At 55.9% G+C, this 20,533-nt stretch overlaps 7 protein-coding genes across 7 annotated transcripts; 4 read left to right on the forward strand and 3 right to left on the reverse strand.

Annotated features, from left to right (window-relative positions):
• The first annotated feature begins 409 nt into the window (after positions 1 to 409).
• Positions 410 to 1,453, forward strand: ASPACDRAFT_111273 (uncharacterized protein). Its single transcript, XM_020195531.1, has 3 exons — positions 410 to 708; positions 787 to 837; positions 914 to 1,453. The coding sequence occupies exons 1-3, from the start codon at positions 634 to 636 to the stop codon at positions 1,055 to 1,057; spliced, it is 270 nt and encodes an 89-aa protein (XP_020059820.1). The 5' UTR covers positions 410 to 633; the 3' UTR covers positions 1,058 to 1,453.
• Positions 1,412 to 2,236, forward strand: ASPACDRAFT_111274 (uncharacterized protein). Its single transcript, XM_020195532.1, has one exon. It carries the CDS (start codon positions 1,696 to 1,698, stop codon positions 2,056 to 2,058), a length of 363 nt encoding a protein of 120 aa, XP_020059821.1. The 5' UTR covers positions 1,412 to 1,695; the 3' UTR covers positions 2,059 to 2,236.
• Positions 2,237 to 4,862: 2,626 nt separating this feature from the next.
• fmaE (monooxygenase fmaE) lies at positions 4,863 to 6,183 on the reverse strand. Its single transcript, XM_020198385.1, has one exon. It carries the CDS (start codon positions 6,025 to 6,027, stop codon positions 5,029 to 5,031), a length of 999 nt encoding a protein of 332 aa, XP_020059822.1. The 5' UTR covers positions 6,028 to 6,183; the 3' UTR covers positions 4,863 to 5,028.
• Positions 6,184 to 6,427: 244 nt separating this feature from the next.
• On the forward strand, positions 6,428 to 7,940 carry ASPACDRAFT_49652 (uncharacterized protein; the record flags this gene model as incomplete). The annotated part of the gene is made up of 2 exons (XM_020202270.1): positions 6,428 to 6,746; positions 6,841 to 7,940. 2 exons carry the CDS (start codon positions 6,428 to 6,430, stop codon positions 7,938 to 7,940), a joined length of 1,419 nt encoding a protein of 472 aa, XP_020059823.1.
• Positions 7,941 to 7,996: 56 nt separating this feature from the next.
• ASPACDRAFT_111277 (Zn(II)2Cys6 transcription factor domain-containing protein) lies at positions 7,997 to 10,140 on the reverse strand. The gene is made up of 5 exons (XM_020195533.1): positions 9,956 to 10,140; positions 9,359 to 9,880; positions 9,065 to 9,286; positions 8,730 to 9,010; positions 7,997 to 8,674 (listed from the first exon to the last, which is right to left on the reverse strand). The coding sequence occupies exons 1-5, from the start codon at positions 10,057 to 10,059 to the stop codon at positions 8,094 to 8,096; spliced, it is 1,710 nt and encodes a 569-aa protein (XP_020059824.1). The 5' UTR covers positions 10,060 to 10,140; the 3' UTR covers positions 7,997 to 8,093.
• A 1,778-nt stretch (positions 10,141 to 11,918) lies between these two features.
• Positions 11,919 to 16,766, forward strand: ASPACDRAFT_1862837 (uncharacterized protein). The gene is made up of 2 exons (XM_020197806.1): positions 11,919 to 13,201; positions 13,261 to 16,766. The coding sequence occupies exons 1-2, from the start codon at positions 12,037 to 12,039 to the stop codon at positions 16,470 to 16,472; spliced, it is 4,377 nt and encodes a 1,458-aa protein (XP_020059825.1). The 5' UTR covers positions 11,919 to 12,036; the 3' UTR covers positions 16,473 to 16,766.
• A 102-nt stretch (positions 16,767 to 16,868) lies between these two features.
• ASPACDRAFT_21595 (uncharacterized protein) lies at positions 16,869 to 19,407 on the reverse strand (the record flags this gene model as incomplete). Its single annotated transcript, XM_020199046.1, has 2 exons — positions 16,869 to 17,371; positions 17,442 to 19,407. 2 exons carry the CDS (start codon positions 19,405 to 19,407, stop codon positions 16,869 to 16,871), a joined length of 2,469 nt encoding a protein of 822 aa, XP_020059826.1.
• Between the last annotated feature and the right edge of the window lie 1,126 nt (positions 19,408 to 20,533).

Consider the following 20,533-nt stretch of genomic DNA (forward strand, 5'->3'; position numbering starts at 1 on the left):
GCACCAATTTGAATGACAACCGAGGAGTTTGACTTGGGAGCGCTCAATTCCAGTATACTATGGTCGACCTCCGCTTGTGGCCCCACTGGTGAGAATGGGGGCCATCGTTCGGATGCGCCCACGATGAACCGGAATCGACTGGTCGCCTTGGATGAGGCCTTGGAGGCCCGAGAAGAGATAGTCCGGCGACAATGGTTCACGTATATAGGGGAGCCCAAGACAGGTTTTACGACCCCGAACGTGGGGGTCGAGCGGCTGATGCAGGTGAATGAAGAATACCGCGGAAGCCTACAGGCAAAATTGCAGCACCACATTCCCAGCGCCCCTCTCCCCTCCACGGACCTTTTAAATCTTTGCATCCAGGTTTATCTGACAGGAGTGCACCCTGTTTTCCCAATTGTCCACGTCCCAAGTTTCCGACTATCTGCGAAGAATTCGTTCCTCTGCTGTCAATCTGTTCCGTCGGCAGCTTGTTTGTCGGCTTGGCCCACGCGGTGGAACAAGGCCAGATTTTGTTCGAGACCTTGAATAAGGCAATTCTTTCCACGGTGGGTTGTTGGACGATTTCGAAGCTGAAAATCACGACTGGACTGGGAATGGTCATATCAGCTCGCTTAGTGGGGAGACTACATCATGAATCAGGGTCTAGACACGATGTCGATGATCCAGGCTGCCCTCATTGGTCAAACTTACGGCCTGCTCTCCGGGGTAAGAACTATTTCTCTGAGTCCATATACCTCTCTCCTACTCAAGGACGGTTGTATTGTGCTGAAACACAAGGCATAGAGGCCCCAAGATGTCATCATCGCACAAAGCTTCCACGGTACCCATATTGCAGTGAGCTTGATTCCTATGACTTTCCGTTGCATTTCTTCGGCAGAAGCCGTTCTGACAGCGAGTTTCTTCTTGACAGTGGGTCAGACAGTGCAGTATGTTTCAAATTAAGGGGGCCTCTGCCTATGTCGATTCTACCTCTGTTGTGAACGACCCAGAGAATGCCTGGAAGATATGGCACATCGCAGAGGAGCGAAACCGGTCAGTATTTCGCGACTGTTAGGACAATCCCACAAAATTAACTGCCGTTTTGCTGTGAGAGAGTTGCCGCGGCGGTCTATATTCACGATGTTGAGATGTCTCAGCTGTTTCTGACCGATACGTACTTGCGGCACTCGCTCTCCAACCTCCCATTGATCGCGAATGACGACTTGTGGGCGGCTCCAACGGCCCAGGAATGGGCAATCCTGCTGATGGCTTCTCGATCTTCTGAGCCTGTGAGAGCCATGAATGGCACGACGCTTGATTTTGCTCATCCTAAGAGGCACTCACTACCGCATGGGGCCGTCATGACTGACTTCCAGGGATATGTGGAATTGATCCGGTTGCTGCATCCGTACCCATTGCCGTTTCGGGGGTCGAGAGTTGGCTTCTGAGCGGCAATCCATCGAAAACTGGCTGTTGACTTGCCATGAAACGGCTACGGTGGCGCGCCCAAAAAACGAGTCTGATCCCTATAAGCTGAGCGTGCTGTGGCATTCAATCTTTATCAGTCTCTATGCCAACCTCAATAGTCTCGAGCTCGTTATCGGTCGCGAGGGCGTAGAGGCTGCGCGGGGCCTTGAGAACGAGGTCCGTCGGTGGGCTTCTTCCACGGATGGTGATCGATGTGCTTTGCATGCGATGTGCATCTTGAAGACTATGGACCAAACCAGTTTCGGCGTTGAGCCGCCTATTCACATCCCGCGCGTCGTCTTCCGCGCGGCCTTGGTCTGGTTCTGTTACACGACATTTGGCTCGGATGCGCTGGATGCGGACCAGCCGGCCCTGGTTTTTCCGAGGCTGACTCGGCTGGGGATTAATTGCCAACAACTGTTGTTCGAGGCCAACGGTTTCAGCGTAAGTCGCCCGCGAGCATCCGGATCGAGCACACTTTGTGCTCTGGTCGATTGTCTCCGACGCATTGGGCACTGGGAAATCTCGCGTCGCTTCACCACTATACTGAGCGTGCTGCTACCGGATACGGCGAGTAAAGTGATGCCTAACCTGCGAGCCCCTCCGTAGTCACTGTTGCTGGTTATAGCATAGGTGGGCCGCTCTTTACGATTTGTGTGGAACAAAGGTGAATCAACAGCGCCATTATCCTTTATTACAATTTAGACCTCCTAGTATTGCGCGATCGGGGCTCCTGAAACCGTTCAACATCGCTTGGTTCATTCCTATTTAACGAAATACTTTTTTTAAAATTTTGATTTCACAATCTTGCATTTTATGGTTGAGCTTTTAGTTATATTCACATGCAGGACTAGGGCAGACAAATGATCCTCTTCATACTTTACTTCTTGGGCCAAGAGGCATAGTTCTCACTTGAAGATAGATTTGTATTATTTGGCGGACTGGTAGTCGTAGGATACAAGAATCGCCGCGGGAATCCAGAAACGGCAAACATTAGCCACGAGGACCTTGAATATACATTATGGCTGCCCCCAGAGCCTCATTCAGCTCCTCCTTTGTATTACACGCGGCATAAGTGAACCGATCCGGTCTTATGATAATGTATTTCCGGCCTTCAAGCGCCTTGCCCAAAGATTGCTTGTCATAGTATCGTGGCTCCGGCCGCGACCGGCACAACGGGGATCGCGCAAACTCCTCCGCCGTGGCCAATGTATACACCTCAGAGGCGAAAACCAGCTTCGCGTCGCGACCACAATCACTCAGACTCGGTGTGCCTGTTTCCTCTGTCGCTATCAAAATTTTCACGTTCTCTGAGCGAATCTCGCCCCTGTTCTGGGATATACAATTTCCAACGACGTCTCCGCCCAAAACTTGCAGATGGCCACCGCACAAATGGTCTTTTGCGAAGGGCCTCGATGGCAGTTGTCCGATTGGTGATTTCTGGGAATAACTTCTGATATACCATTATATCGTCCACCTTTGACCAACCCTTATCAGGACCGGTGCTGGTGGCTCCGTCGGTGATTAAGGACCCTCAAACGCTCGGAATCAAAGCCATCCACAATGGAGTTACCGTGCAGGATGGACACACTAGTGAAATGATGTTCACCATCCGCCAACAGATCGCCTACCTCTCGCAAGGAACCACCTTGGAGGCGGGGACTATTTTCTTGACGGGGACCCCCGCGAGAATTGGGTATTTTCGCGAGCCGCGGGTGGTCCTCCGTGACGGCGATGAGGTTGTGGTCAAGGTTGACCGGATTGGTACTTTGTATAACAAGGTGCGATACGAAAACCGATAGGCGGAATTTAGAAGCGCAGGAAATAGGCCACACCTCAACATAAAGACAAATCAATCTCACTTAAAGCTTCTATGTCCCACAAAAGTATTCCTCTCAGTCCTCCATCATTGTAGGTAGGACCGCGACGAGTTTATTCTCATATACGTGGTAGTATGACATTCTGGCTATTACCTGCATCTGTTCTAAAATACTATTACCTTAGATGGAGCGCAATTGCAATCACGGACATCCAGATGTAATCTAATCCTTCTCCACTGGTTGTACTCTCCACGCGGATGCGCGTCGTAAGACAGGTGTTGACTCACACCTAGTGAAGTAAATTATCGAAGTACAGAACCTTTGTTACAAGACGAATCCGCAGACTACGCCCTCTACTGTCCCACCCAATCTCTGCAAAGTACTCTTGGGTCAGAGAACTAATCTAAGTCCACCCATAACAAGATCTCTTCATGCTTAGCGGTATAGTTTATCGCCTTTGTGGAAACTATCAACTGACTCACTTTTACTGGATAATAGGCCATTGTTTTCTATTCCCCATTCATTAAAACAATCCCAGTGAAGATGTACTGACATCAGTAGTGTCGAGGTCCGGGCTGGCGGGGGTGTCTTGTTGGTTCCAGAACTGGCAATTCTTAGTTGATATCTTGGTTCTTGAGCTTGCTACAGGGTCGGGCTATATGCAAGGTTAGTCTACAGGCAAAGAATGCAATGGCTCATAGTTAATATTTTGTGATCGCAAAAGTTCAGAATCATTTGACTAGTTTGGGGAAACCTATCTTTTACTTCAACGTTTTAAGCATCAGATAGTAGAGGGAGAACAGCTTCCGCGGGCTGTCTCAAGGACCACACAATCCCGTCCAGCAACAGGAGACTATCAACCTTTGTGTTGACGATGAAATCTTCTTATTATGACGTGTACACGATGCAACACATAAGCTGATCCAACCCCTCCGCCCATCTTTGCCATCTTTGTGATCGCTTGTGATCAGTCGCCAAGGACGTCAGCCATTCCAGGTAGGGGACAATATACTTCAAGCGTATACTTCTTAATCCTTAATTCCCATAGCAGCTATGAAAATGAGTTATCTGATTAGTTGTATATGGACAATGAGAGGACTGCAAAGCCGAGCAGCAGGGAGAACCACGGCTTTCGTAAAGTTAAGCATTTGGTTGGGTAACAAGCCTGCGGAGAAACTGTGTTATGGATTCCACCCTCGGCCCTCGCGAATAGCTCGAGTTACGTGTTGCCTCAGGTCATATTAGCAACGCTATTTGTCTTGTTCACGAAATTCGAAGAGTTGTTAGAAGTATTGGAATCCGTGCCTTCGTGTATAGGTAGAGTTGCAAGATCCTACAAAATGTGAATTGCCAAAACGATTGTAACTTATTATCTAATCTCAATTTCTCGACGGATTGTGGTAACTAATACAGATGGTTGTGTGGACTAATTGGACAGCTTCATACGGACTGGTACGCGGAAAAGGGATGCTTGTTGGCTGACTTGCATAGACGGCTCGCTGTTGAACTACATTGTCTTTCCCCACGATTTCTCCTTGAGAAAGTCTTAGCGTCCCACACTTTACACAAGCCCCGCCGGGCTAGCAATGGTGGGGCGTCTAGAATTGCATGTCAGATTGTAAGAGTCATACCCTGCTTATGTTTATCTCCCACTCCTGCCCTAATCCATAAAACAGTATCCATCAGCAAGCCAATCCACCCAGTCCCCAATCCCCACCTTCTCACCACCACACTCTTAAACCCTCCGAATCACCCGAACTCACGCCGCAAAACTCCGATCATACAACTCCCCCTCAACCTTCTCCACCTCCTCTAACCACCCGCGCTGCAACCGCCGCGACGCCGACCGCAGCGCGCCCCCGCGCGCATCCACCGGCGCCCTCACCCACATCCTGCCCTTCTCCCCCTCCCCCTTTGGTTCCTCAACCGAAACCGGAAACCACGCATCCGCCAACCCCGTCGGCTCCGAATTCATATAGATATTCTCCCACTGCCCCTGATTGACGAGGTACGTCTCATGAAAGATGGCAATATGCGGATGCGCCTTGACGACATCCGCCCACCACCGCACCCCATCCATGTGCACGGGGTCGTGCGCGAACCGATGCAGCGCGTCGTAGTCCCGCAGATAAAACACCCACATCGTTTCATTGCCCGCGGCAGCTGAATCCTTGGTCCAGTGCGACACCCCCAACAGTCCGTACTTCTCGGCGTCGGATGTCATCGACGTCAGCATTCTTTGGTTGTACGCGCCCAGGTCCTTCCAGCCTGGGGCGAACATGCCTAGTGGGTGGTTGACGCGGGCGCCGAGGTGGAAGACGACGAGCGGTTGGGCCGCCGGCGTGGCGGGAAAGTATTTTGAGAGGGTCTGGGGGTTGCTGTTGCTGTTGCTGTTGCTGTTGCTGTTGCTGTTGCTGTTGCTGGTGGTGGATGGGGTCGTCGGGTACTGAGCCGAGAATTTGGTCTGCAGGGTGTGGTCCATGTAGCGGTTGCGGGTGATGTGGGCGGCCATTAGGAGGTGGTCGATGAGGCGGTAGAGGAGGATGACGGTGGGCGGGATGAGGGATTTCGGGCCGAGGAGACTCCAGGCGACGCCCTGGAGGAGCGCGCCACTCAGGAGCCAGCTGCTGAGGGTCATGTTGTCGCGCAGCATGACGGAGAAGTTCGGGGGATGGAAGGGGAAGCGGATGGGGCCATTTGGGGGGAGCGGTTGGGATGGGAGGAGGGGGGTGAAGGTTGATTGTGATGGCGATGACATTGTGGTTGAATTGGGTTGTTTGGAGGGACTATCTAGGAGGAAGAAAGGATGGGGAATTAGCAGGGTTTATATAGTGCTGTGCATGGACGAGTGATCTCCAGGCTGAAGGTGAAACTCCTCTATCTAGACGAGGTGGCCAATGATAAGTGAGGGGAGGTAAGCAATTCCCACATGGCAAGGCTGAGCCTTAGCCTCAGCTAAGCTTACTTGTGAGTAAGTTACTCCGTACCGTATCCGCATTCCGCGTTCCAGGCGAACAAGCCACTTATCTGCTGCTGCTATCCCCAATCCAGCTAACCGCTTCCTGCTGTCTACCCCACCTTTATAATCACTCTAATCAAAAATGTTGAGAAATCATTAATTATCCTTACATATGAGAACGCTGACCACCACATCCACCATGTTCATCCCCTACAACCCCACCGAGATGCAACCCGACAAATCGCGTCGACCCGTCCACGCCCTGGTCGCCGCCCGTGCCGCCCAGCGCCGTCAACAGCACCAGTCTCCACGGTTCCAGCGTGCGTTGGGCACATTCGTGGTAGACCCCGAAGACCCAGAGTCTAAAGATGATCCACACAAAGATCGACGCCGCTGGGCCGTGCAGTGCAAGCCCGGCCGAACACTGCCGAGCCCGAGCCCTATCGGCACGGGGCGATTCTACCCGCTGGCGACCCCGGCCTCCAAGGGACCCTGCACCGCCCGCGCGCTCTCTTACTGTACGTAGCCCTATCCTTTTCCCCCCGTCTCCCAGTAAACTTCCTTTCTTACCCACACTTCCCTATCTGTTCTGAACGAAGGAGGGGGGGGCAGACTTCGACGTCCTCCTTCCGCACGACTCCCAAGTCCTCAGCCACGCCCCCGCCCAGCGCCAAACCTACGGCTCCGTCTTCCTGCACTGGTCCGCCCACCACGACATCATACTGCACGGCCTTGCCGTATTCGCGTTGTGCAACCTGGAGTCCCAGTCCGAGGACCTCTCCCCGGCCTCCGCGAAGCTACACGCCGCAGCCCTCTACCACCGCGCGCGCCTCCTCACCGAGATCCAACACACCCTCGCTACGGGCCACGTGACCGACCTCCTCATCTCCGCCCTCACCCTCCTCATCACGGTCGACGACTATCTCGCCAACGTAGCCTACAGCCGCGCGCACACCGCCGGCTTCGAGGCGGTGATCCGCGCCCGCGGCGGCGAAAGCCAGGTTGGCAGTTCCGTGCCGGCCATCAGCCAGGACCTGCGGATGGCGGCGAACGTCGCCCGGAGTCTGTTGGTGTTGCACATGCAGACCTCCCTTTCCCCCGACGAGAAGGAGTCCCCTTCCCCCCCACGGGCATATCCTCCCACCTTGGACACCTACATCCTGAACCAGACCCTCGATATCCCCAAGGGCTTCTCCACTTTATTGAAGCAGGGCCGCATCACCCCGGCCTCCCTCGAGATCCTGGCGAGTTTCCACGACTGGCACGACCGATATCTGTTGGTCGACGACCCCAGCAACATCCCCGTGTGGCGGCACAGCGCCTCGCACCCGTTGAATCGGGTCGAGAAATGCATCTTCGTCGCCCTGCTGTGTCTCGCCGACGACGTCAGCCACATGGGGCTCCACCCGGCCGCCGTCATCTTCCGGCAGCCCAGAAAACGGGCGGAGATGTTGTTGGCTGTTCCCCAACTGTGGACGGATGATGGGTTGAAGGATTGTTTGGTCTGGTTGTGGATGGTGATCACCACTCCGAGGAATCGGGGGTTGACGCCGGTAAGGGTGCAGCGCGGGTTGTGGGAACGCATCCTAAGAGAGGTGAGGGGGGATTTGCACACTTGGGGAAAGGTGGAGAGGGTGTTGAGGGGGTTTGTGTTTGATGGGAGGAGGGCGGGGGTTTGGGAGGAGACTTTTGAGAGGTTGCGTGGGCTTTAGGGGAGGGGTGAGGGATTTTATTGTTTCATGTGTTAAGTAGAACAGAATTGATTGTTGTGCTTGAAAGGGAGAGTGAGTAATGCTTGGGGTCAAGTTTCTTGGGAGATGCCGGCACGGTAACTATTACTCGAACCTCAAGTCGATATATACAATTCAAGAGAGGTAAGGCCACCCCAGGAACTCCACATTCCAAAACTCGTCATCACACACGAAATCCACCCACGGTTGATTCTCCATTGCAGCCTGCTCTCCCTCCGACACAATCCCTGACGGGGAACCAGAGCTGGCCTGTTCGCTCGGACCGTCGGCATATACCGACCAAGTCCACGACTTCAGCATATGGACCATCTTGATGAACGTAGCGAACACAGGCTCCTCCGTCTGCGACCGGCCACGCTCCAACTTCCCTGCGATCTCGTCCAGCACGCCGGGCAGATCGACGGACCGTCGCACCAGACCCGTATCCCAGGCGGGGTCGTCTAACGTCCCCAGGCGGAGGGTGACGAGCACGACGGTCCGGAATTGTTTCCACAGCGGAAAAGGGAAGCCGATGTACTCTGCTGCGTCGAATTGGAGGATCGTGCGGATCCAGGATTTGATGGCTTCTACGCATTGGAATAGGTGGTTGAGGGTCTGTAGGTCTGTGTCGGTTGCGATGGGGACGGTTGAAGTGCGGAGGAGAGCGAGTTCGTTAATTGTTATCTCTGCGTGTGATGCCATTGTTTGGAAGATTCCTGCACCGCAATTAGGGTATGTTTCTGTTGCAGCAATGGGCCAAGCTCGACATACGGTTTGTCTTGAGATGCGCCGGGGCCTGGTCCCGCACCGCCGCCAACTCCATGTTGAGCGAAGCAACAAACGGCCCGATCATGCGCGTGCCCTCATCCGTCTTGCAATCCCCACTCTGCGCCCACACCCTGGTGACTTTCGCAGCGATCAGCTGCAGCTTGACCAGCCCCACCAGCAACGCGTCCCCGGGCGCCTCGTTTATGTCTTTCAGCACAGTCAAACATTCCTCCAAATACGGCGACCAGGATAGACTCTCCACCCGCCCGTGAAACGTCGCCGCGCTACGACTCAGCATCAGCACCAGCACAACCAGACTCTCCCAGAGTGCAACCCACCTCGAAGTCAAAAGAAAACACGCCACCACCATCCGCCGATGCTCCTGGGTCCTGGCGTCCGGCACCCGGATCTTGCCCTGGAACTGGAGCGGCACGGCGAGATGCTGCAGGTAGCTAACCCCCCTGACTTCCCGCCGCTGCAGCTCAAGGTCCAGCGTCAACGCCGTGCTGAGATGCGAGAACACCGTCAGCAACGGGCCCATCGCGAACCGGAAATGGCCCCTACGGTCATCGCTCGTCAGCACGGATCTCTGGGGAGGTCATGTGCATGAAAGACATGGAAGGTGACCATACCATCCGATCAAGCAAAGCAACCCAAGCAACAGATCCACCGTCCGCCGCCCTTCAACCACCACCTCCCGCGCCGCCATCTCCCGCACCGCTCGCCCTAATACCTCCTGCCGCGCCCCGTCACTACACGTTACAGCCATGGCGCACGTCCAGAAGAACGGGCGCTCCTGGCGGAGGGTCCTAGCGGTAAGGGTGTGGTCGAAATGCACCAACGGAAGCAGAGGGAGATACCGCGTGCGGAGCACTTCCCAGTTCGCTTCTGCCTCCGCTGGGGCGAACTCCACGCCTGCGGGGAGGGCGTACGGGTTTTGCGGTGGGACTGTGTTGGCTGGAGCCTCGCTCCGATCACTATCCACCGTCAAACATTTTGGTCTACCACCGCCACTCTCGCCAAGGGCATTCCCCGTCTGCAGCAACGACACCAACCCGTCGAGCTTCTGCTCCAGCCGCGCGGTGCGCGAGGCGCGCGGTCGCCTTTGCCGAACCGTTGGCGCGGGGATGCATTCTTTTTTTAGTCGGATGCACCTATGCCCCAAGGGTCAGAATATATTGGTTGGTTGAAGATATTAGGATAGGGTAAGGTAGGGTATGGGTGGTCACCTCTCACACCCGCCCCCGGTCGTCCGCAGCAGACACTTGCATTTTGCGCGGGCGCAGTTGAGGCACGCGCGGCCGTAGGGGGCCGTTCGTCGTCGGGGTTCCATTTGGACTGGGTTTCCGGTCCGCGGGGCTTAGTTTGATCGAAAAAGATATTCTTGGGGACTTCAGGGGTGGTTCATCTGGTGGTGTGGTCGTTGAAGATGCAGGTGGTCTTTTCGGCAGGGTTCGGAGGATATCAAGCTTCCGAACCCCGGGTTGGACGGAGCGGGATTGGGTGGGTGGGCCGAGGCCGCTTTCGAGCTTTTTTGCTACAGTATGGTGTGAGTGGTAACCTTGGATTCTACTTTCAATCGAGTTTGAAGGCTTGGGTTGAGAATTAAAACTATCAGAAATCTGTCAAGGATAACTAGGGTTGCAGGTTCATTATGGTTCTCCTTTTACTTTACGGGTCAGATCTGCATGCTGTTTACATAGGATCGACAGTCAATCCACACTCACAGAACGTAGCATGTGTGATGGTCAACAGTGGCATGTGCCCTATTATGCATTAAACTTAAACGATAGGTGTACGCAACGTGATGAAGGCTCTCGCTTCCAATCTGATCATATTGACCCATGTGTTGAGCAGGTTGTTGGATCGCCACATGGATAATGCCTGAAACCCAACCAGATCTGAAAGAATTCGGCCATAACATCGAAGCACACTGGATGTCAACTGTCCAAGTCTAAACATTTATAATCAGTCCCCGGCTCCTTTGTGGTTGCAGTCTAGCCGGAAGAACCGCCGAGGGACCAGCTGCCGGACTACATGCCGACCCGAGGTGTGTCCAGACCAGGCCGGAAATCCGGCATCGGCAACAGAACAATTGGGGCAGTTTGAGAATCGAAGATAAGGGCATGCCTATCAAGCTCATAATTTTCAGAGCCGGATAAACTGCGATACACCTTCAGAAAGTAGACCGACTGGCGTCAGATTAGCTCGGTTGGCGCAAGCCTCTATGCCCTTGGCAGCCGCCGTGCAGAATAATATATAAGCAAAACCTCAGATCAGCCGCGGGAGTCAAATCTGGCATCGCACCGCAGATCGACCAGACGAACTCAATCTACCCAGCCGCGGAACCGCGGCAAGGGGTTCAACCTTGACATGGGTTCAACGTGTCGTAAAGATAGCATACCAGATTTATCCAGGCAAAGTGGTACACTGGTGTGGCACATCCTGCCAACCCGACAGCTTGGGACTCCACCCGGGTAGATCGGGATCGTCCCAATCGCGACATCATCCCTTATCGGGGTTCGCCTCCTTATTCGGCCAGCGTCTCGGCTTGCCGTTTTTGATGGGGTTCGCGTAGGATCTTGCCTGTTCCGGTAATAATTGGCTTGGCTGAGTTCATGATGCACTTTTGACAGGGTTTATTTTTGGTTGGCTGCCATTGAGGGTGAAATTGCTATCGACAGCAATGTAGATGCGTTGGGTTATCGAAAACTCAGGTATAGATAGTACAGTACCTTTTCACTGGCGCCCTGTGAATGGCTTAGTGAGCACTACAGTAACTGACGGCATGCACGCACGGCATCGCAGCACTCGGGACAGGCGGCAATGGCTAGCATCTAGAACACCAAGCCCAGGCACCAGGGGGAAGAGGTGCCCTTACCAATAAGGTAGCTGCTAATCAATATGCAACCAGTTCGGTGGATACGCAATGTGTTTAGCATAGGTTGTTCCCCTCGCAGCCCCTTTCCCTTTTAGTCGAGCGGCAGTTCGGCTCGCTGCCGCTGTCCGAGCGTTTTCCCTCAAGATTATATTCAAACTTTCAGGTACCAGAGGCAAATCGCTCATACTGCGGAACTGTTCCACCGGCAGAGTCGGTACGGACGCCCGTCAGCCTCCCATTCCGCGTACCCGTGCACTCGTACATATACCTAGTCCGATCCCACCTGGTTCGCTAGGTTGCAGCACAATACCACAACGTCTTATTTGATACTTTGTTATTAGTCTTAGTTCTAGTTCTTTCATTTTCGAATTTGCATGGTTACAGAAATCTCCACTCACTTAACACGTTCGACACACACACCCAAAAGCCATGGAATCCTTCCATGAGGAGCCGTCGGCTTCGACAGCCCCAACGGAATACGGCGACCACTCCGACGATGAGGCCCAGCTCTCGGAGAAGAAGACACACCTAGGAATCCCCGAGATCAACGTCCGCGAGGCCTCTAGCGCCGAAACCCTGGCCGTGCCCGAGTCCGGGATCCGCGAAGCCCGCAGCGCCGAGACGCTCGCCAGCCCCAACCACCACAACGACCCTCACAGCACCCCGCAACAACCGCGTATCGAGACGGAATGGAGCATGGCCGACCGCGTCCGGGAGAACCAGCGCCGCTCCGAGGCCGCGGGCTACAAGCGCCGCGAGCTGGGGGTGACGTGGCAGAACCTGACGGTGGAGGTGGTGGCGGCCGAGGCGGCCGTCAAGGAGAACCTGATCACGCAGTACAACGTGCCGCAACTCATCAGGGACTTCATGCGCAAGCCGCCGCTCAAGTCGATCCTCCAGGACAGCCACGGATGCGTCAAGCCCGGCGAGATGCTGCTGGTCCTGGGCCGGCCGGGATCCGGGTGCACCACCCTACTGAAAATGCTGTCCAACCGCCGCGAGGGGTACCGCTCCGTTTCTGGAGATGTCTTCTTCGGCGACATGAGCCCCCAGGAGGCCGCGCAGTACCGCGGCCAGATCGTCATGAACACCGAGGAGGAGCTCTTCTACCCGCGTCTGACCGTCGGCCAGACCATGGACTTCGCCACCAAGCTCAAGGTCCCCGCCAACCTACCCGCCGAGAACTACGTCGCCGACACCAAGCAGTTCCTGATGGAGTCGATGAAGATCGCCCACACCGAGGATACCAAGGTGGGCAATGAGTTTGTACGCGGCGTGTCTGGCGGTGAGCGTAAGCGTGTATCGATCATCGAGTGCATGGCCACCAACGGCTCGGTCTTCACCTGGGATAACAGCACGCGCGGTCTCGATGCCAGTACCGCCTTGGAGTGGGCCAAGGCTTTACGGTCGATGACCAACATTCTTGGACTGTCGACAATCGTGACGTTGTATCAGGCCGGAAACGGAATTTACAACCTCTTCGACAAGGTGCTTGTGTTGGATGAGGGCAAGCAGATCTACTATGGCCCTGCTGCGTCGGCGAAGCCGTTTATGGAGGAGCTTGGGTTCGTGTACGCGGACGGTGCAAATATTGGTAAGTCGATATTATATTGCCGTGATGGAGGAAGGGAGTGAGGGCTAACAAGGTGTCAGGTGACTATCTCACTGGTGTGACTGTCCCAACCGAGAGAAAAATCAAGCCTGGCTTTGAGAACCGTTTCCCTCGCAACGCAGACGCCATCCTCGCCGAGTACCGCCAGTCCCCTTTGTACCAGCACATGATCAGGGAATATGACTATCCCTCCTCGGACATCGCCCATCAACGCACGCAGGACTTTAAGGAGTCCGTCGCATGGGAGAAGTCCAAGCGCATTCCCAAGAATAGTGCGCTGACCACTGGGTTTGGCGAACAACTCCTCGCCTGCACGATCCGTCAATATCAGATCCTCTGGGGTGAGAAATCCACCTTCCTGATCAAACAGATCCTGTCCATCGTCATGGCGTTGATCGCCGGCTCCTGCTTCTACAACTCACCGCAAACGACCGCCGGTCTGTTCACGAAAGGCGGCGCGGTCTTCTTCGCCCTGCTGTACAACTGCATCGTTGCCATGTCCGAGGTCACCGAGTCGTTCAAGGGCCGCCCCGTCCTCGTGAAACACAAGTCGTTCGCCATGTACCACCCGGCCGCCTTCTGCCTCGCGCAGATCACCGCCGACCTGCCCGTGCTGCTGGTGCAATGCAGTCTCTTCTCCGTGGTGCTCTACTGGATGGTGGGGCTGAAGCACACGGCGGCGGCCTTCTTCACCTTCTGGGCGATCCTGTTCACGACGACGCTCTGCGTGACGGCGCTGTTCCGCTGCATCGGGGCCGGGTTCAGCACCTTCGAGGCGGCCTCCAAGATCTCCGGCACGGCCGTCAAGGGCATCGTCATGTACGCGGGCTACATGATCCCCAAGCCGCACATCAAGAACTGGTTCCTGGAGCTGTACTACACCAACCCCTTCGCCTACGCCTTCCAGGCGGCGCTGTCCAACGAGTTCCACGACCAGGTCATCCCCTGCGTGGGCAACAACCTGGTCCCCTCCGGCCCCGGCTACGAGGATGTCGACCCGGCCAACAAGGCCTGCACCGGCGTGGGCGGGGCCGTCCGCGGCGCCGACTACGTGACGGGCGACCAGTACCTGGCCTCTCTGCACTACAAGCACTCGCAGCTGTGGCGCAACTACGGCATCCTCTGGGCCTGGTGGGGGTTCTTCGCCGTGCTGACCATCGTCTGCACCTGCTACTGGAACGCCGGCGCCGGGTCGGGCGCCTCGCTGCTCATCCCCCGCGAGAAGCTCAAGGCGCAGCGAGCGGCGCACCGTGACGAGGAAGGCCAGCACGAGAAGGGCCCGGCCCACGAGAAGGGGTCCGGCGATGCCCTGGCCTCGGTGGACGACGACAACCTGAGCCGCAACACCTCGATCTTCACCTGGCGCAACCTGACCTACACGGTGAACACGCCCACGGGCGAGCGCGTGCTCCTGGACAACATCCACGGGTGGGTGAAGCCCGGCATGCTCGGGGCGCTGATGGGCTCGTCGGGCGCCGGCAAGACGACCCTGCTGGACGTGCTCGCGCAGCGCAAGACCGAAGGCACCATCAAGGGGTCGATCATGGTGGACGGGCGCGAGCTGCCCGTCTCGTTCCAGCGCATGGCGGGCTACTGCGAGCAGTTGGACGTGCACGAGCCCTACGCCACGGTCCGCGAGGCCCTCGAGTTCTCCGCCCTGCTGCGCCAGTCGCGCGACACCCCGCGGGCCGAGAAGCTCAAGTACGTGGAGACGATCATCGACCTGCTTGAGCTGCACGACCTGGCGGACACGCTGATCGGGACGGTGGGCAACGGGCTGAGCGTGGAGCAGCGCAAGCGCGTGACCATCGGCGTGGAACTGGTCAGCAAACCCAGCATCCTGATCTTCCTCGACGAGCCCACCTCGGGCCTGGACGGCCAGTCCGCGTACAACACAGTGCGCTTCCTCCGCAAACTCGCCGACGTGGGCCAGGCCGTGCTCGTAACAATCCACCAGCCCTCCGCGCAGCTCTTCGCGCAGTTCGACACCCTCCTCCTCCTCGCGCGCGGCGGCAAGACCGTGTACTTCGGCGACATCGGCGACAACGGGGCCACAATCAAGCACTACTTCGGCCAATACGGCGCGCCGTGCCCCGTGGAAGCCAACCCGGCGGAGTTCATGATCGACGTGGTGACCGGGGGCATCGAGTCCGTCCGCGACAAGGACTGGCACCAAGTCTGGCTCGACTCGCCCGAGCACACGCACATGATGCAGGAACTGGACCGGCTCATCGCCGACGCCGCCTCCAAGCCCCCCGGCACCCACGACGACGGCTACGAGTTCTCGATGCCGCTCTGGGACCAGATCAAGATCGTCACCCACCGCATGAACGTGGCCCTCTTCCGCAACACGAACTACGTCAACAACAAATTCTCGCTCCACATCATCTCCGCCTTACTGAACGGCTTCAGCTTCTGGCACATCGGGCCCAGCGTCTCCGCCCTGAACCTCAAACTCTTCACCATCTTCAACTTCGTCTTCGTGGCCCCGGGAGTCATCAACCAGCTGCAACCCCTCTTCATCCAACGCCGCGACATCTACGACGCCCGCGAGAAGAAGTCCAAGATGTACAGCTGGGTCGCCTTCGTGACCGGGTTGATCGTGTCCGAGTTCCCCTACCTCTGCGTCTGCGCGGTCCTCTACTTCGTCTGCTGGTACTACCAGACCAAGCTCCCCACCGACTCCTCCCGCGCCGGCTCCACCTTCTTCATCATGCTCATCTACGAGTTCATCTACACGGGCATCGGCCAGTTCGTCGCCGCCTACGCCCCGAACCCCACCTTCGCCGCGCTCGTCAACCCCCTCATCATCTCGTTCTTAGTGCTGATGTGCGGCGTCTTCGTCCCCTACTCCCAGCTCAGCGTCTTCTGGCGCTACTGGATGTACTACCTCAACCCCTTCAACTACGTCACGAGCGGGATGCTGGTGTTCGGCATCTGGGGCGCCAAGGTCACGTGTAACGCGGACGAGTTCGCGGTCTTCGATCCCGTGAATGGCACCTGTGGCGAGTACCTCCAGAGTTATGTGGAGAATAAAGGCTGGCGCGTGAACCTGGTGAACCCCAATGCGACGGCCGACTGTCGCGTGTGCGAGTACACGGACGGGAGTGATTTCTTGACCACCCTGAATATTAATCATTATTATTATGGGTGGAGGGATGCCGGGATTTGTGTCATCTTTGCGATTGCGGGCTATGCGTTGGTGTTTGGCTTGATGAAGTTGAGGACCAAGGCTTCGAAGAAGGCGGAATAGGAGGAGGGAGGAGGTGGTATTCTAGGGGGGGGTTGTTGGGCTGAGAAAGGGGAATGGCTGAGAAGGGTGTTGTTTGAGGGCTCCTGCTGCTGCTGATAGAGTAGGGTCTGTGGACTGTGATTGTTTTCTCGGATTGTGGGCTGTTCTCGCTCATCGGACTGTATATACGCTGTGTTTTGGTTTGGTTTGCTTGGCTTTTGTTGACTACTGTGTCAGCGTTCTTTTCTGGTTACTGTCTTGTGCGGGAGTTCATAGATAGATATAGATATAGACTAGATTATACCACATAGACCAATACATACAAATCATATCTTTCAGCACTTTGTCCCCAACCCATACCATAACAAGATCAACCCTAAGAACCCCACCCCACCCATCCACCCAATCCTCGGCCCACTAAATCTTCCCAGACGCCGGCATCGCCAACAGCGGACACCCTGCATCATCACACCCCACATACGAGACCTCATTCCCCCACCAGTTGAGGTCGACCTCGTGATACTCCACGGCAAAGAAGATCACAATCGCCGCGATCGCCACTCCGCACGACATCGCCGACGTGAACACGTACGCGTACTTCTCCCACCACCCGACCCACCGCCGCTTGGCGTAGTAGTTCACCGCGAACCCGACCACCAACGCCGGCCAGCCGTAGCTGATGTTGTAGGGCGCCAGGTTGGACATCCCTGAGAGGACGAGCGGAATGTAGATATAGCGTGCGGCGGTCGCGGCCGGGCTGCTGCGCGGGATGAACCGCGTCAGCAGGTAGAAGGGGATCGGAAGGAGGGCGCCGATCAGGAACCCGTACAGCAGGGGGTTGTAAATCTGGCCCACCCCGAACAGGCGGCGCGGGCCGATGGCGCCCCAGATCACGGAAGAGGTGTAGAAGTCGCGGGCGCCTGAAGGTACAAGGTATTAGTGTGCGGGTTTAGGGGTATTAGATGAGTTGTAGGAAAGGGGGGTACATACCGGCGCAGGTAAATTTGCTGGGCTGGTCGAGCGAGCACACGTCAGAGATGTTGGCCAGGGCCCACGCATTCACGCCCACGGACACAAACGCCCCGACGACGGTGGCCACCACCTGCGCGGAGAAGAGCACGCGCGGCGCGATCTTCATGTAGTGGCCCAGCTTCAGGTCGGCCGCGAACTGGATCGACTGCGCACACGCGATGTACCCGAACGCCTTGAACATCAGATTGGCCACGGGTTTCCCGGGGATGGCGTAGCCCGCCACGAACTCGGCGATCACGTTGTTGGTCACCTCCGTGTTGGTGATGGCGTAGATCATCCCGTAGGGGATCTGCACGAACAGGCACAGCCCGATGGCGAACACCAGGCCCCAGATTGGCATGCCCGTGTCGTAGTGGGCCACGGCGATGCAGCCAAACACGAAAGAAATTGCGAGGATGGTCAGGTACCACCATTCGGGTACCTCCTTGTACCGCTGCATCAGGCGGTTGTGCACATCCTCGTGCTCGTCGCGTGCACTGGTCCACTTCCACAGCGCTCGCACCCCCTTGGTAATCTCCTGTCGGTTGTAGAGCGCGATGTGCACGATGGCGGCTAAGTATCCTGCAAACGATGCCATGAACATGATGCTGTATCCAGCAGAGAGGTATGGGGGACTGTATTTGCTGTAGGCCTCGACGTCAAACTCGGCCTTGCTGTTCAGCACCTTACTCACGTCGTACGTGCTGCCCGTGTTGTCGAAGACGTCGTTGCTATTGATGGGGAAGTAGGCTGTGTTCCAGACGTTGGTGAAGTAGATCGGCACAATGATGAAGAAGGATGCAATTGCCATCCCGACCACGTTGTTCAGCAGCGAGTAGAAGGGGTAGATGATCGGGTCGTAGAGAGCGTAGACGATGTTCCAGTCGAAGGTGGGGAATGGGTTGAGCGCCATGCCGTTGATGGTGCCGGTGATGATGGCCAGTTTGACGTTTTCGGGCGAGATCCAGTTGATCCAGTTGAAGTAGGATAGGGCCTGGAAGATGTACGCGGGAAACCAATAGTAGACGAACATGGCGATGAAGCAGTACATGAAGAAGCGGTAGCGGCTGATCTTCCACCCGTTCACCTCCTTGTCACGTCCCTCGTCGCCATGCAAGGCCTTGTTCAATGCGATGGTGGACAGGCACTTGGGGAAGATCATCGATGGCGGATACACCAGGAATCTCCGCGTCAGACCGGCACATCCGTAGCCTATCAGCTGAGTTGACAGAGCCGACAGGATCTGGAATCCGGCCTGATCGTAGAGAGACGTCATGTTGTAGAAGGACTTGGCCTTGAGGACCTGAAAGATGTAGGTGATATAAGCTGTACCGTTCGTGCCTCCAAATGACACATTGGACATGACAGTAATCAGCATGTGTTCTTTCTGATTAAAGGGCCCGGGATTGAGGGTAAAGTGCCAGCCGAAGAGATTCCACTTTCGCGTGGGTAGGACCTGCGCCAGAAACACGCCGCACGGGTACGAGAGCAGCTGGGCCACTAACGAGTAGATGTTGATGGTGGGATAACGCAAGGTAAAGAACTGATTGACCGCGGTGAAGATGATGGTCGACAGCAGCCCGAGGAACCAGGCCCGGAAGGTGTTGGCCGAGACTTCAGGGTCGTCCGTCGGGTCCACCACGGCGCGGACTTCTGCGTACGGCGAGTCGTTCGCAATCAGGTCGCGGTGCTTGGCTATCTCCGCCACGAGAGTCTGGAGCTGAGAGAGATCAACGTGGTGGGCCTCGGCATCGAGAATCTCCCGTGCCTGGTTGAGGATGTGGGCCGGAAAGTTGACATCGAGCTCATTTTCAGCGACCATGTCCTTCAACTGAACCAGAAGGCCGTCGAGGTCATTTTCATCGATACTAGTCTCAGTCGCTCCAAGTTTCTCCTGGTCCACTTGAAGCCCTTTGAGAGCGCCTTCTTCGTAATGGCCAGTCATCTTGACGGACGGTAGATCTTTAAGGTGTCTTGAAACTTGGAGCGACTTCCTCTCTACAAGAGGTTTGGCTGGGAAATGTGGACTTCCATCTCTTTAATGGTCGCCTGGCTTCTTTCCAGCTGGTTTGGTGGCCATGCAGCACACAATCGTAGTGCCTGATAACGCATCTGCATTAGCATGAAAGCGTTAATCCTTCCCGGAGCTTCTTAGGATGATATGGTGAAAGCTCTGCTGTGATAGGACGAGTGTTTTCGGTTGACCAACTTTGCCCCGTCAACACACAGGCGTCCAATGAGCATGTCCTGCCCGCAAGACGAAATATGGCACCTGCATGCGCAATGGGGGCCTATGTGGTCGGCTGAGCATGGAATATGTATTGCAAGCGGAATGAGAGGGGCGACTGCATGCATGGTGATTGGGCGTTAGCTGGATGACAATAATTAGCAGGGTGGGTCAAATCTCGCGATAAGAGAGGCGTCCCCGCAATCAATCCGCCAATGTGAAGCATTCGTCTATATGTCCATCAAAGACTACTGTGAAAGAACCGCATGAGTCTGTCTCTTGGAAAAGTTCAGTGGGCCATCCAAGTCCTCGCGGTGTTGCTGAGGGAAATGCATGGTGCAATTGGTGGTACTCTGCTATCCGATCGGCTCGGCAGTATCGACTAGGAGGGTGTGTGGATGGTGAAAGTGGGATGTCGTCCAAGGTGGCAGTCACCAATTCAATTGAGTACTGGCGTCAGTCAAGCTTTGTGGGGCCATCGAGCTTATCGACATTCTGGAGCGTAGTTGGTGGGAGGGAGAAAACTGGCTGTCGGGACGGGAAGATGGAAGAGGAAATGTGGGTGCCTGAGCGATGGCAAATGACCGCCTCAGCAACCAGGCGCCACTTCCCCTCCACCACCGGGCGTCCGAACCCTTCTCCGATTGGTCTTTGGTCTTGCTAACTGGAATCTGCCACGCACTCTTCGATCACAGTGCTGGCCTCCTTATCTTGACCAAATGTGACATTTCTGCTTTTACTGATTGTTTTTTTTTCCTTGAGTTAGCGGCACCAGTTCTGCTGAGGATATGTGCTCGAAAGGTGCAGCATTGCAGCGATTCTCGATCTCCCTTGTCGGTCGTGC

This window comes from Aspergillus aculeatus, assembly GCF_001890905.1.
Source record: "Aspergillus aculeatus ATCC 16872 unplaced genomic scaffold ASPACscaffold_2, whole genome shotgun sequence".
NCBI lineage: Eukaryota > Fungi > Ascomycota > Eurotiomycetes > Eurotiales > Aspergillaceae > Aspergillus > Aspergillus aculeatus.

What these genes read in the sequence shown, in the direction of transcription:
- ASPACDRAFT_111273 (XM_020195531.1), top strand. Translation starts at nt 634, where the DNA reads ATGAATCAGGGTCTAGACACGATGTCGATGATCCAGGCTGCCCTCATT. An exon ending in CTTACGGCCTGCTCTCCGGG is followed by an intron (nt 709 to 786) that starts GTAAGAACTATT and finishes CACAAGGCATAG; the next exon opens with AGGCCCCAAGATGTCATCAT. An exon ending in TCCACGGTACCCATATTGCA is followed by an intron (nt 838 to 913) that starts GTGAGCTTGATT and finishes TCTTCTTGACAG; the next exon opens with TGGGTCAGACAGTGCAGTAT.
- ASPACDRAFT_111274 (XM_020195532.1), top strand. Translation starts at nt 1,696, where the DNA reads ATGGACCAAACCAGTTTCGGCGTTGAGCCGCCTATTCACATCCCGCGC.
- fmaE (XM_020198385.1), bottom strand. Translation starts at nt 6,027, where the DNA reads ATGTCATCGCCATCACAATCAACCTTCACCCCCCTCCTCCCATCCCAA.
- ASPACDRAFT_111277 (XM_020195533.1), bottom strand. Translation starts at nt 10,059, where the DNA reads ATGGAACCCCGACGACGAACGGCCCCCTACGGCCGCGCGTGCCTCAAC. An exon ending in TTGCTTTGCTTGATCGGATG is followed by an intron (nt 9,287 to 9,358) that starts GTATGGTCACCT and finishes CGATGACCGTAG; the next exon opens with GGGCCATTTCCGGTTCGCGA. An exon ending in GGCGCATCTCAAGACAAACC is followed by an intron (nt 8,675 to 8,729) that starts GTATGTCGAGCT and finishes ATTGCGGTGCAG; the next exon opens with GAATCTTCCAAACAATGGCA.
- ASPACDRAFT_1862837 (XM_020197806.1), top strand. Translation starts at nt 12,037, where the DNA reads ATGGAATCCTTCCATGAGGAGCCGTCGGCTTCGACAGCCCCAACGGAA. An exon ending in CGCGGACGGTGCAAATATTG is followed by an intron (nt 13,202 to 13,260) that starts GTAAGTCGATAT and finishes ACAAGGTGTCAG; the next exon opens with GTGACTATCTCACTGGTGTG.